Source organism: Cervus elaphus, chromosome X, assembly GCF_910594005.1.
Source record: "Cervus elaphus chromosome X, mCerEla1.1, whole genome shotgun sequence".
NCBI lineage: Eukaryota > Metazoa > Chordata > Mammalia > Artiodactyla > Cervidae > Cervus > Cervus elaphus.
This window is the reverse complement of record NC_057848.1, coordinates 82,351,843-82,366,673: the sequence shown is the minus strand read 5'-3', so window position 1 is coordinate 82,366,673 and position 14,831 is coordinate 82,351,843. Positions and strand designations below refer to the sequence as shown.

Sequence of the window (14,831 nt, the reverse complement as noted above, 5' to 3'; positions counted from 1 at the left end):
AATGCTTCCCTGAGGGCTCAGCAGATAAAGAAACTGCCTGCAATGCAGGAGACACAGTTTGATCTCCGGGTCAGGAAGATCCACTGGAGGAGGAAATGGCATCCATTCCAGTATTCTTACCTGAGAAATCCCATGGACAGAGGAGCCTGGTGGGCTACTAGGTCACAAAGAGTCAGACAGGACTGAGGGACTGAGTAAGCATCTTGAACTGGCAGAAGAGTTTCCTTTTGGGGTGTGTGGGATTGAACCCTTAGGCCAGGTTGGCATTTTGCTTGCCTGTCGTCCTATTAGCCTAAGACATTGTACATGGTGAGTGGGCCACTGATGTGTGTTCAAACTTGTATTTTTGTTCTGCTTTTCAGAATACAGAGGTGATAGTTCACCTGAAGGAAGAAATGAAGGTTGGAGTTCTTTCCAAGATAATTTTGACAAGAGGAGCCCTCATTATGAAGATAATGGATATGAGACTCAGCCTTCACACCACCGTGATAATGATAGAAGTGTGGTGATGAGGGGTGTCCAGGAGGACCGCAAAGGAAGACAGTAAGTGACCAGGCAGCAGGGTTTGCACACAGCAGCCCCTGGGACAGTGCAGCTCTCCCTGTGGGCTTCTTTTCCTTCTCTCACTATAAAACTGAAGTATGCTAGAAGTGGAATAATGGTTGTGCAACCCTAATTGTGGAGTTTTCCCTGGTGATCAGTGGTAAAGAATCCACCTGCCAATGCAGGAGATGAGGGTTAAATCACTGGGTCAGGAAGATCCCCTGGAGAAGGAAATGGCAACCCACTCCGTTATTCTTCCCTGGGAAATCCCATGAACAGAGGAGCCTGGTGGGCTACAGTCCATGGGGTTGCAAAGAGTCAGACACAACTTAGTGACTAAATAACAACAATCCAAACTGTAGTGCTGGTGTCAAAGAGACGAGTGTGTACGGAAGACTTTCTTAGCACTTATGGCCACTCACCCTTCTTCTCTCCATGTCAGCTCTCCCTATCCCTTCCGAGGCAGCGGGAGGAGAGTGAGATGGCGCAGAGAAGGCAATATCCATGTTACTGTGTCAGGAAATGGAAAACCTGTGATGAGAGAAATGAAGAACACACAAGATGGTTCCCAAGGGAGCTGGTTTAAGGTCACAGTGAGTATCCTGAAAAAAGTATGAACTGTGAAAGAGAGAAAAGTCAGGAGTTATGTTGGTCTCATGTGGAGATGCTAGTTTATTTTGCTGGGGACAGTTTGTAATCTGACCATTTTATTTCTAGGAGTTAACAGTCTTGTTCATCTAAGGGCAAATTCAGAGAAGCAATATAAAGGGAACAGACCGACTGTAAGGAGAACGTTGGAGACTATCTCAAGGCAAAGACATGAACTACTGACTAGGATATGGAGCAGCTGTGCACTAGAGGTCTCAGTTTGGCTATCTGAGTGTGGGACATGGGGTGCTGAGTCTCTGGAGACCTTGTCTGAGGGGCAAGCAGTATCTGCGCTAGGTAGGATCTCCTGGAACTTTATTAAAGAAAGATCATCTCTAACACCTTGATTATTTGGTAGAGAGCTTTGACTGGAGAGGAGTATTTTGGAAATCCATATTATGCACAAACATAAGAAATCATACCAGTGGTTCCTTCTTTAGATGCCCTTTCAAGCTCAGTAGAAGACTGGAAAAGAACAGGAAAAGGTTTGTTCTCCAGGCTCAATTCCCTGTCATCTGTCCTCTGTCCCAACCCCTCTTTTCATCCTTAGATTCCTCATGGGATAAAGTATGACAAGATATGGCTAATGAACTCAATCCAGAGCCTTTGCAGTGTCTGCTTTACTCCAGTGGATGTAAGACAGGATGCCAAAGCCAGATGAGTGGGCATAGGGAAGGGGGAGAGATCTGGTATAGCAGGGTCTGTTGGCCTCTGATACTATTTCTGTTGCATTCGATCCCTGTAGTTCCACTATGTGAAAAATGGGGCTCGATTCTTTGTCCAGGAAGCTAGCACTGCCTCTGCCTTGATGGATGTCAGCTACAAGATCTATGATGAGGAGAACCAAAAGGTGTGTGTCTGGGTCATTGCCTATAGTGCATCCTGGGACAGGAGGACAGGCCTGGGGCTAGTCGTCTTCTTTGGAACTAGAGTTGCTGCCCACCCCACCTCTTCTTCCTGCAGATACCTATCTTTGTCAACCCCTCTGCTGTTCCCTACTCTGTGCGTAATAAGTTGGAACCAGAAGAAATGGAGAAGCTAAAGGTAATGCCAACTCAAGGCATGCTGTATGCCAACACTCACCTCTACCTGTTCTTCCCCCACCCCCCTATCCCTCTCACCCCCGATTTCCCTGCCATCACCACAGTCTCAGAGCTGCTCTCTCCCTCTCTCTGTCTCTGCAGCTGGCCTTTAACAAACGATTTGATGTCTCCCAGCAATCTCTTGACCTCCGGAAGCTCCGCTTTGACCCAAGTATGGCTGACAGTAGTAATTTGAGGGCGGGTGCAGGCAGAGGGAATCTTCCTAGAGGGAGACTTTGGGATGGTAATGTGGTGAGGGGCTGATTATGGGCCTGGACCCCACTTGGTGTTCTGAATCCCTCCCCTCTCCTTCCTGAAGACTTGGTGAGCCAAGATATTGAGATAATTCTGAATCGAAGAAACTGCATGGCTGCTGCCCTGCAGATCATCAAGAAGAACTTCCCTAAGGTGAGGCTGAAGGCCCAGCTCTGATATTATGGTAGGGGGTGGAATAGATGGGGTGGAGGGCAGATTTGTCTCCAAGATCCAGGATAGTAACCTTCACTCTAACTCTTCTTCACCCAAAGCTATTGTCCTTGAACCTGAGCTGCAACAAACTGTACCAGCTGGACGGCCTGTCTGACATTGTGCACATGGTCCCCACAATCAAGATACTGAACCTCTCCAAAAATGAGGTGAGAAGAGGGAGTCAGATCAAAGTTGTGATGAGAGTAGGGGAGGTGGTCGTGGTCATCAGAGTGATAATAGGAGACAGGTGAGGGTACCTGTGGTGGTGGGGGGGTGGAGGCTGGGCTGCAAGGGCCTGGTTGTTTCTCTTTCCCTGGGATTCGTTTTCCAATTTCCTCTCCATATTTCTCAGCTGAACTCTTTGTGGGAGTTGAACAAGATGAAAGGGCTGAAGCTTGAAGAGCTGTGGCTGCGAGGGAACCCACTGTGTGACAGCTTTCCAGACCAGTCCACCTACGTAAGGTCTGTGTGAGACCATCCTGTCACTCTTCGTAGTGACCTTTACCCATGGGGGCCTAAACTATTTCTGACAGTACCTCTTTGCCAAAGGTGGCAGCCCTGGTATTCTGGGAGGATCAAGGGCTCTGCCTTCTCTTTTCTGTGTCCCTTCAGTTCAATTCAGTCACTCAGTTGTCTCTGACTCTTTGCAACCCCATGAACTGCAGCACACCAGGCCTCCCTGTCCATCACCAACTCCCAGAGTTTACTCAAACTCATGTCCATTGAGTCGGTGATGCCATCCAACCATCTCATCCTCTGTCGTCCCCTTCTCCTCTCGCCTTCAATCCCTCCCAGCATCAGGGACTTTTCCAATGAGTCAGCTCTTCACATCAGGTGGCCAAAGAAGTGGAGTTTCAGCTTCAGCATCAGTCCTTCCAATGAACACCCAGGACTGATCTCCTTTAGGATGGACTGGTTGGATCTCCTTGCAGTCAAAGGGACTCTCAAGAGTCTTCTCCAACACCACAGTTCAAAAGCATCAATTCTTTGCTGCTCAGTTTTCTTTATAGTCCAACTCTCACATCCATACATGACTATTGGAAAAACCATAGCCTTGACTAGATGGACCTTTGTTGGCAAAGTAATGTCTCTGCTTTTTAAAATGCTGTCTAGGTTGGTCATAACTTTTCTTTCAAGGAGTAAGCGTCTTTTTATTTCATGGCTGCAGTCACCATCTGTAGTGATTTTGGAGCCCCCCCAAAAATAAAGTCTGCCCCTGTTTCCACTGTTTCCCCATCTATTTGCCATGAAGTGATGGGACCAGATGCCATGATCTTAGTTTTCTGAATGTTGAGCTTTAAGCCAATTTTTTCACTCTCCTCTTTCACTTCCATCAAGAGGCTCTTTAGTTCTTCACTTTCTGCCATAAGGGTAGTGTCATCTGCATATCTGAGCTGATTGTGTCTCTTACCTGTGAGGAATTTCCTTCCTCTGACCTGCTTACCTCTTCAGGTCTCAGAAGTCTGCTTCTGGTTCTCTGCCCCCAGCATTCTCCACCAGGGCCTCCCAAGAGCATGGTTCAGGAGTCAAGGCTCCTCTCCCTCACTGAGACCAGGAGTGACCAGACTTGACCCTAATGCTGGGCCCTTGACTGAGAAGGGTCCTCCAGGTTCGGACCTCATGCTGAGACCGGCCTTCCTTCTCCATGCTGAGACGGGGCTTCCCTCCTCCATTCAGACAGGGTCCTTCTCCCCCTACCTCCAAAAGGGTTCCCCTCCTCTTCTATGTTGACACAGGGGCTTTCTTGCCCAGTGCTGGGGGCTGAGGTCCTGGGTGGCTGCTGTCATGACATCCGTTCCCCTGGCCCAAAGCCAGGGACTGGATCCTTCTTAGGAAAAAAGCAGGGTTCCTTGAGTCAAGGGGCCAGAAGTTGGCCACCGTCAGTGAGCAGAGAGCTTCCTTAGGCAGGAGAGGAAGGCAAGGGGCAGAGGAGTTACAGGAGACTGCAGGACAGGCCTCTCAGGGGACACCACCTGTCCCTCCCTGTACACGTCACATCACCCTGCCTGTCCTCCAGAGGAACCCCCTGTAGCCTGAGACACATGTGATTCCTCAGAGAAAGATCCAATTCAGATAGGCGCAGAGGCCATCAGGAGAGAAAGTGGTGATCATAAGGGCGGGGTAAAGACCCTCAGCTCTACACTGAGCTGGGACCTGGCCCTTTATTCCTTCTGGGGAAGATCTACCCCCATGACTACTCCGTTTTCCCATGCCCAGGTCTGACTGAGCTCACACAGGTGACAAAGCTTCAACCAACATCCAGTGGCTGGCCCCCAGCCCAACATGTGCCTAGTTTCCATTCCTACCTGGGGTGCCTGGGCTGTTCCAGGGCAGGGGAAGGAAAGGGCTGCAGCAGGGGCACTACTTCCTCTTTCTTCTGTCTTCTCCCTTGACCCCCACAATGGTAGAGCTTCCTTCCCTTCTCTTCCCTTTGCTTTCTCTCTCTCCCTTATCTCTGAGCCCCTATATCTCCCTTGTTTCTCCCCTCCTCCCTCCACTCTCTTTCTGTCTTCATCCCTCTCCCTCCCTGCTGAGCCCCACCTCACTCACCTCCCTTCCACAGCATCCTGAGCCATCCCTGAGGAGTGACCTGACTTGGCAGAGTGCTGGATGCCCAGTGAGGTAGCAAAGCCCCAGGCTCCCATTCTTCCATTCCCTCTTCTCTCCACAGCCTTCACTGGGCCCTGGAGGAAGGAAGGCAGGGAGGAGAGGAAGGCCTGCAGACTGGATTTGAAATGTTGGTCCTTGTGGCACAGGAGAAGGGAGTCATGACAGTCTAGGTGGGAGCTACCCAGGGGAAAGGAGAGGGAGAGGAGAGGAGGAAGGAATATTAAACTTAAGGTACTGAGAGAGATGGTGCCTTTCAATCAGATGAGAGATACTCAGCGTTCAACAGGGAAGTCAACCCAAAACCCTCAAAATCAAAAGTTGAGGTGGGTACAACGGGCTGCTGAATGGGCAAGAACACCCCAATCTCTGTTTATCATGTTAATGTTTTAACTCAAATTAGGCATTACAACCTTGAACTATCAACCACCTCTTCTCTATTTTTGGTTTTGGACAGTGCCATCATAGAATGTTTCCCAAAGTTACTACGCCTGGTAAGTTCCTATGTAAATCATTGTTATCTTACTAACATTTCTGACCTCCTACACTCAAGCCCTTTGGTTCTTGCCTAGATTATGTGTTGGCATCAGACCCTTGACCACTTTAGGGGATACGGAGTCCTGATAATGCCATGGATATGCTCACTGGAAAAATATCCATAAACACACACACACAGACACATAAAAGTTGCATATAATACTAGAGACCTCTAGGACTTCATGATGAAGACACCCACTGTAAGCTTGCCTATGCACTTTCTAGGACCCTTTTACAACTTACCTCCTATCCTCCACAACCTGGGATCATCCTTTTCCCTGATCATCCAGGGTCACCCCCCTGGTCTCCACTCCTGACTTCCCCTTCCATTCTCCAGGATGGCCAGGAGTTACCCTCACCAGTTGTGATTGACAGTGACACTCCCTGTGCAATAAAGCCCAGCAAGGTGAGGAAGAGGATCAAACAATATTTGGGGCTATTGCAGGTGAGGGTTTATCCACTACATAGTCCAAAATGCCTTTTGATTCCAGGAAAACTATGAAGGATCTGACACACTGAAGAATATGATCCTTCAATTCCTGAAGCAGTAAGTTCACTTGGGACCATGAGGAATAGAGAGGGCTGAGACTGGGTCAGGCCACCAAACCGCAGGTCTCCTTGCAGAGACTTTCAAGTCTCCTTTGGGGCTCGGATCACTGACAGCCTGTCCTCATTGCTGTTCCACAGGTATTACTTGATCTATGACTCTGGAAACCGATATGATCTCCTCAGTACTTACCACCACAAGGCCTGCTTCTCCCTGACCATTCCATTCCACTCTGAGGATCCAGCCCTGTGAGTATCACTGCCAAAACTCCTCCCTCAGGCTGTGTGGTTCCCCAGCAGACACAGGCCAGCTCTTGCTAACATCCCTGCTGGTTGGACCACCACCCATTGTTCCTCTGTTTTCTAGAAGCAGCTTATGCGCTTACTTCAAGGACAGCAGGAATATGAAGACGGTTAAGGACCCCAGTGAGTGTGTGGTGGCAAGACTGGGCAGAAAGGGTGGTGAGGGAGCCAATCATAGGGTCCAGGCCATGGCAACCCTGACTTTTGCTTTCATTCCCTCCTCTACAGACCTGCGTATCCAGCAGTTGAAGCACACAAATGGTGACATTGTGCGTGCCCTCTGTGTGTTGCCCAAAACTCAGCATGACCTCAACTCCTTCATGGTGGACATGTGGTTCCGGACAGTGAGTGACTGCTTCTTCCCTTGGTGGGGCGGCAGTGGTGGGGGGATGCCCTGTAGGGGGATAGTCAGGCAGGAAGCCACAGGTGGGGAAGAGGTTGAGGGGGTGACATTACCTGGGCTCTTCCTTTTCAGAGTACGATGGTCTGCTTCTCTGTCAGTGGGGTGTTCAAGGAAGGTGAGTGTGTGTAGCCCTCTTCTCCCAGATGCCCTACTGCTCCCTCCTCTGGCTAGGCTCCCCCCTCAAGAGTCCTTCCAGCTTCTCTCCACTCCCCTCCCCTTCCCTTTCATTCTGTCCCCTCCCCTGGACTCCCCTCCCTTTCACTCACCTTCCTTTCCCTCCCCTCCCTGTTTTTTCCCTCCCTTCCCCTCCCTTCCCTCTGTGTCCTCCAGCCCTCAGTCTTCCCACAGACAACCCAGATCTGAACTGCGTCCATGTCTGCCCTGCCTGCCTTGGACATTACGGACATAGGCTGTGGAGTTTGGTGGCTCCCATCTCAGATCCTTACACTGAGAACTTGGGCCATTACTTAACCTCACAGTTTCCTCATTTGCAAAATGGGGTCATAATATCCACCTCTTGGGCAGCTATGAAGAATGCATCCCATGAACTTGTAAAGTGGTTGCCATGGGGACATGTCACTGGGAGCAGACAGCTCCTACAGTTGCCCTCCCCATTCCCAACACCCTGGTTCCCCAAGTGAAGAGCTGTCCCCTCAGCATGACTGGGGTCCACCATGGGAGCCTGTAAACATGTAGGTCTCTAAGAGCTATTATTTGTTGTTTGTTGAAGTGGAAGGAGGGTCTCAGGACTGTGTGCGTGCCTTCACCCGGACCTTCATCACTACCCCTGCCAGCTCTTCCAGGTGAGAGCCGTGTTGTGGGCGGAATGACCCATCCAGTGTGATTTCGGGGTCCTGGACATGTGGTGGTGCAGACCTTATGTTTACTCAGTATTGTGGAAAGCCAGCAGGGAGCTCCAAGGAACAGTCTAGCCTAGTGGTTAGGAAGAGCATGGCCTCTGGAATCAGCACATGGGTTCTCTCCCTGACCCAACACTCTCTGTGTGACCTTGGTCAAGTCACATGACCTCTCCATGACTCAGTGTCTTCTGAAAATGGGGATTAGACTGTACACTCCTGTACTGTAGTGTACTGGGCTGCTGTTCAGGGTAGATATGAAGTTGTCCCTGGGTTGGGGGTCAACCTATCCATTGAGTGAAGCTGGTAGACAATCTCTCTGAAGGTGGGCTCTGTGTGAGGGGCAGAGGAACCAGTCAAGGAGTCTGGGGACAGACACAGGAGGGGGATGGAAGGAATCTGGTTGCTGAGTGGTGGTGGCAGCAGTCAGGATTGGGGGTGCTGGTTGTCCATCCATTAGTTATCTAAATGCGCATTTTTCCTCCAGTCTTTGTATAGTGAATGACGAGCTGTTTGTGATGGAAGCCAGCCCTAAAACCACCCAGAGTGCATTCTCCATCCCAGTGCCCACACCATCCACCAGCTCCGTGGCCACTTTCTCCAAGGAACAGCAGCAAATGGTACAAGCCTTCTCCACTCAGTCTGGGATGAACTGTCAGTGGTCTCAGAAGTGAGTATTGCGTGTGCATGAAGATAAGAGGGAGCTGGGAGAATGATGGAATTAATAATGGGAACACACAAGCAATTTGGAAAAATAAGTATTTGGATATTTTGCTTCCAAAAAAAGTAAGCTTGTGAAAAAGATAAACAAATTTTATGATTATATATGTAAATCATTTTTAAAACAGTATCATGCTTATTTGACATGATATTTTATATGGAAAATGATAAGAAATTCACTAAGACACTGTAAGAATACATAAACAAGTTCAATAAAATTTCAGGATATATGATCAGCATACAAAAGTCATTTATATTTCTATGCACTTAAAATGAAAAAATCCTAGATTGAAATTAAGAAAACAATTTGATTTATAGTAGGATCAGAAAGGATAAATGTTTAGAGCAAAATGTAACTAAAGAAGTAAAAAAATTGTACTTTAAAATCTTCAAAACATTGTTGGAGTAAATTAAAGAAAATCTTAAAAAAAGAAGGATATTCTGTGTTCATGTTGAAAGACTTAATATTGTTAAGATTGTAGGTGCTATTCAAAGTGATCTACAGAGTCTAAACCATAGCAAAAATCCCTTTTGGCTCCTTTCCAGAAATTGATTAAATGATCCTCAATTTTCACATGGAAGTGCATGGACTCAGAATAGTCCAAACAATATTGAAAGGGGATAATGTTGAGGACTCACAAATCCTGGTCCTCACAATTTCTAAACTTACTACAAAGATACTATAATCAAGGCTGCATGGCACTGACATTTGATAGATGAGTGCAATAGATTTGAGAGTCCTGATATAAACCCTGACATTTATAGCTAATTAATTTTTAGTGGATGCCAAATTAATTAATGGAGAAAAAAAATAGTCTTTTTGACAGATGGTGCTGGGACACATGGGTATTCACATGCCAAAAAAAAAAAGAATTTTGTCTCCTATCACAGACCATATACAAATATTGACTCAAAATGGATCAAAGACCTAATATAAAATCTACAAGTGTAAAAACTCTTACTGACTTTCACTTAGTATGACAATCTCTAGGTCTATCCATGTTGCTGCAAATGGTATTATTTCATTCTCTTTTATGACTGAGTAATATTCCATTGTTTATATATACTGTATCTTCTTTACCCATTTCTCTGACAGTGGACATTTATGTTGCTTCCATGGCTTGTCTAATGTAAATAGTGCTGCTATGAACATTGGGATGTGTGTATCTCTTTGAATTATGGTTTTCCCTGGATATATGCCCAGGAATAGGGTTGCTGAATCATATGATGGTTCTATATTTAGTTCTCTAAGGCACCTTCGTGAAAAGTGAAAGTGTCCAACTCTTTGCGACCCCATGGACTATACAGTCCCTGGAATTTTCTAGGCCAGAATACTGGAGTGAGTAGCCTTTCCCTTCTCCAGGGGATCTTCCCAACCCAGGGATCGAACCTAGGTCTCCTGCATTACACGCAGATTCTTTACCAGCTGAGCCACAAGGGAAGGCTATACTATTGTCCATATTGGTTGTACCAATTTACATTTCCACCAACAGTGTAGGAGGGTTCCCTTTTCTCCACACCCTTTCTAGTATTTATTGTTCATAGATTTTGTAATGCTAGCCATTCTGGCTGGTGTGAGTTGATACCTCATTGTCATTTTGATTTGCAATTCTCTAATAATTAGTGATGTTGAGCATCTTTTCATGCGTTTTTTGGCTTTCTGTATATAATCTTTGGGGAAATGTCTATTTAGATCTTCTTCCCATATTTTGGTTGGGTGAGTAAAGTAAGTCAGACAGAGAAAGACAAATATAATATGATACCACATGTGATGTCTAATAAAAATGATACAAATGAACTTATTTACAAAACAGAAATAGACACAGATCTTGAAATAAATTTATGGTTACCAAAGGGAAAGTGTGGGGAGAAGTGATAAATTAGGATATTGGGATTAATATCTACACACTGCTATATACAAAATAGATAACTAATAAAGACCTACTATATAGCACAGGGAACTCTACTCAATGTTCTGTAATAACCTATGTGGGAAAATAACCTGAAAAAGAATATATATATATATATGAATATGTATGTATGTATATGTATATACTCAGTTTGTTAAATACCTGAAACTAACATAACATTGTAAGTCAGTTATACTCCAATAAAAATTTTAAAAAGCACTTAGAAAAAAACATAGGTGTATATCTTCATGACCTTGAATCAGTCACCAGTTTCTTATATGTGACACCAAAAACACAAGCAGCCAAAGAAGCAAATAAATTGCACTTCATCAAAAGTAAAAACTTTTGTGCATCAAAGGACACTATCAAGAAAGTGAACATACCACCCACAAAATGGGAGATTTGCAAATCTCATATCTGATAAGGTTCGCTGTCTAGAATATTGAAGGATTTTACAAGTCAACAATCAAAACATAAATACTAATTTAAAAATGGAGAAAAGATTTGAATAGATATTTCTCTAAATATGGTGTACAAATGACCGGCAAGCACATGAAAACATGCTCAACATCATTAATCATTAGGAAAATACAAATCAAAACAACCACTCACTTCACATACACTAAGATGGCTTTAATCAATGAAACAAAAGATAAGCATAGGTGAAGGCGTGGAGAAGTTAGAATGCTCATGTATTAGAGGTATATGGAATACTCACTTTGGAAAAACATTTGGAAGTTCCTCAAAATGTTAAAATGGAGTTACCATATCACCCGGTAATCCCACTCCTAAGTATCTCCCAGGAGAAATGAAAGCATTTGTTCACTCTAAAACTTATTCAGGAATAGCATTATTCATAATAGTCAAAATATGGAAAAAACAGATGAATGGATGAATAAAACTGGTATAGCCATATAGTAGAATATTATTCAGTCATAAAAAAAGAATGCAGTTCTGATATATGTCATGACATGGATGGACCTTGAAAACATGATGCTAAGTGAAAGAAGCCAGTCACAAGAAGTCAGATATTGTAGGAAATGTCCATAATTGGCAAATCCACAGGGACCAAAATCATATTAGTGGTTGCCAGGGGAAGGGGAGGAATAGAGAGGGATCATTAATGGTTAAGGAGTTTCTTTTTGAGGTGTTAAAATGATTCTGGAATTAGATAGATGTAATAGGTGCACAATCTTTTGACTAATAAAAAGCACTGATTTGTATACTTTAAAATGATGTGTGCATTATATCTCAATAAAAGACAGTTCGAAACTAGTACTTTATAATTTTTCATTTGTCATTTTCTTGAATGTCTTTCTTGATCAGTATATATTGAATTCCCTTGTTCTTATGCACAGCTCTATTTTTCTGTTTTGAATTCCAGTGGGCATGAATGCTAGTGACAGATGATTTGGTTTTCACTGGTCTTTCTTCATCATTACACATACTGTTCACACTGGTCCATGTGTCCCAGCAAGAAAAGTGGCATGAATTTAGTGGTGGCATTGCAGTGTCAACATGTCTGTATTGTGGTACTAATGGAGAGCACCTGTTCTTCTCCTACTACAGGTGCCTTCAGGACAATGGATGGAACTACACCAGAGCTGGTCAAGTCTTCTGTATGCTCAAGGTGAGGTCTGGGAATCAAGTAGGTTAAAGATGAACATTTCTGGGCCTTCGGGGAGGCCAAGAAAGTGGAGGCTGGTGACCTGGGAATGGAACTTGGGGACTGGCTTTTTTTTTTTTTTTTTTTTGGGACTGGCTTTTTAACATCCCAACTCCTTCCCTCCAGACCGAGGGCAAGATCCCAGAGGAAGCCTTCAAAGAAATCCCCTGAAAGGAGCCCTTGGATGTCGTCTTTGGCTTCATCCACATCGTCTTTTTCTCTCTAGCCTCAGGCCACACCCGTGACTGGGGTTGGAGACTGACCAAGAAGCCAAAGTTACATTATAGGCCAGTTAACATATCCTGAGGGTCAGTTGTTCTGCATATTTCCCTCACTCATTATTGCTGTGTTTGTTTTCATAATAAAGAGTGATGTTGCATGTTATATGTTATGTGTCCTGCATTGCTCTTCCTTGCCCCAATCATGAGCCAGTGGGTCCAGGCCTGAAAAGTCCTGCCCTCCTCCCCGACCCACATTCTCCTTGGTAGTCCCTGGCAGATACATCAGGCTTGATGCCAATAAATTATGATGAGAGGAGACATGATATGCTTCCAGGGATTGGTTTTTGGAGGTGGTGTGACCCAGATGCTCTTCCTAGACATTCTCAGAAGCAGGCATGTGACCTGGAACAACAGAGGCTTTGCAAGGGATGCCGACTGGCTAGTGAGGGCAGTGGAAAGAAGGAAAGATGAGGACGTACATGTTTTACTTCTTATTCCTAATTACTTCCAAAGACCATACTGTGAACGTTTCATGATTTTCATACAGATGAATGAGAAATCCTAGAGAAGGGCATGGCAACCTACTCCAGTATTCTTCTTGGAGAATCCCATGGACAGAGGAACCTGGTAGGCTACAGTCCAAAGGGTCACACAGAGTCAGACACAACTGAAGTGATGTGAGCATGCATGCATGAGTGAGAAATGGGCCTTTTCACACCTCTCACCATGCTTCTATAGGGAATCTCATTCATCCCCTGTACTACCCCTTTCTGAAGGTGCATTGTAGGAGGGATCTCACTTCAGTACCTTAGAGTAGGGGAGAGTCAGCCTGTCTACCCATGCATCTCTCAGGAGAGCTGACATTGGGTGCTTGAGGGGGTTGAGCCATTTCATTTCACTTCGAAACAAACAACATGAAATCTCACATTATGGTCAAGTCTGTGTGACCTTTCTCACTGACACAATTAGCAGTACAGAATTGCAAGCAAGAATTGAAAGGGACACAACTTATTTTCTGCACTTCTGTAATGTATACCCTTCAGACAACAAGCAGGCATGATTTTTGAAATGAGAATAATAGTGGTGTCACATTTTAAGCTATGATCATATACATGATGATACAGGTGTGGTACCACCAGTTTACAAATTATGCCTCCATTTTGGTGTCTTACATAAGTTATTTTCTACCACATGCAACTTTTCAGTTCTTTATGTATATTTACATGAAGGATTCATATATTGGCTTGTGAACTCTTTAAAAATATGAACTAAGGAGATGATTGCCATTACATTAGGAATTTTGCTGTTCAGTTGCTAAGTTGTGTACAACTCTTTGCAGCCCCATGGACTGCAGCACACCAGACTTCCCTTCCTTCGCTGTCTCCAAGAGTGTGCTCAGATTAATGTCCATTGAGTCAGTGATCCTATCTAACCATTTCATCCCCTGCCACCCTCTTCTGCCGTCATTCTTTCACAGTATCAGGGTCTTTTCCAGTGAGTCAACTCTTCGCAAGAGGTGGCCAAAGTATTGGAGTTTCAGCTTCAGCATCAGTCCTTTCAATGAACACCCGGGACTGATCTCCTTTAGGATGGACTGGTTGGACCCACTTGCAGTCCAAGCTACTCTCAAAAGAGTCTTCTCCAACACCACAGTTCAAAAGCATCAATTCTTCGGCACTCAGCCTTCTTTATGGTCCAACTCTCACATTTATTACTACATGACTACAGGAAAAACCATAACTTTGACTATACGGACCTTTGTCATCAAAGTGATGTCTATGCTTTTTAATACACAATCTAGGCTTGCCATAGCTTTCATTCCAAGGAGCAAGTGTTTTTTTAATTTCATGGCTGCAGTCACCATCTGCAGTGATTTTGGAGCCCAGGAAAATAAAATCTGTCACTGCTTCCACTTTTTCCCCTTTTATTTGCCATGAAGACATGGGACCAGAGGCCATGATCTTAGTTTTTTAAATGTTGAGTTTTAAGCCAGCTTTTTCACTGTCCTCATTCACCCTCATCAAGAGGCTCTTTAATCCCTCTTCAATTCATTCAGTTCAGTCACTCAGTCATGTCCTATTCTTTGCAACCCCATGAACTGTAGCACGCCAGGCCTCCCTGTCCATCACCAACTCCCGGAGTCCACCCAAACCATGTCCACTGAGTCGGTGATGCCATCCAACCATCTCATCCTCTGTTGTCCCCTTCTCCTCCTGGCTTCAATCTTTCCCAGCATCAGGGTCTTTTCAAGTGAGGCAGCTCTTCGCATCAGGTGGCCAAAGTATTGGAGTTTCAGCTTTAGCATCAGTCCTTCCAATGG

At 45.1% G+C, this 14,831-nt stretch overlaps 1 protein-coding gene across 1 annotated transcript in view; it reads left to right on the top strand.

Annotated features, from left to right (window-relative positions):
• LOC122689793 (nuclear RNA export factor 2-like) overlaps positions 1 to 12,668 on the top strand; it is a 36,092-nt gene extending 23,424 nt beyond the window's left edge. Inside the window, exons 3-22 of the mRNA XM_043896526.1 lie at positions 363 to 543; positions 986 to 1,136; positions 1,742 to 1,825; positions 1,937 to 2,041; positions 2,155 to 2,235; positions 2,376 to 2,445; positions 2,593 to 2,681; positions 2,801 to 2,908; positions 3,094 to 3,203; positions 5,806 to 5,842; positions 6,223 to 6,291; positions 6,377 to 6,432; positions 6,573 to 6,680; positions 6,799 to 6,857; positions 6,963 to 7,078; positions 7,210 to 7,252; positions 7,868 to 7,940; positions 8,482 to 8,664; positions 12,194 to 12,254; positions 12,417 to 12,668. Coding sequence (XP_043752461.1) covers positions 363 to 543; positions 986 to 1,136; positions 1,742 to 1,825; positions 1,937 to 2,041; positions 2,155 to 2,235; positions 2,376 to 2,445; positions 2,593 to 2,681; positions 2,801 to 2,908; positions 3,094 to 3,203; positions 5,806 to 5,842; positions 6,223 to 6,291; positions 6,377 to 6,432; positions 6,573 to 6,680; positions 6,799 to 6,857; positions 6,963 to 7,078; positions 7,210 to 7,252; positions 7,868 to 7,940; positions 8,482 to 8,664; positions 12,194 to 12,254; positions 12,417 to 12,461 — 1,829 coding nt within the window. The 3' untranslated portion in view covers positions 12,462 to 12,668. The remainder of the gene's footprint in view (positions 1 to 362; positions 544 to 985; positions 1,137 to 1,741; positions 1,826 to 1,936; positions 2,042 to 2,154; positions 2,236 to 2,375; positions 2,446 to 2,592; positions 2,682 to 2,800; positions 2,909 to 3,093; positions 3,204 to 5,805; positions 5,843 to 6,222; positions 6,292 to 6,376; positions 6,433 to 6,572; positions 6,681 to 6,798; positions 6,858 to 6,962; positions 7,079 to 7,209; positions 7,253 to 7,867; positions 7,941 to 8,481; positions 8,665 to 12,193; positions 12,255 to 12,416) is intronic.
• Positions 12,669 to 14,831: the final 2,163 nt, after the last annotated feature.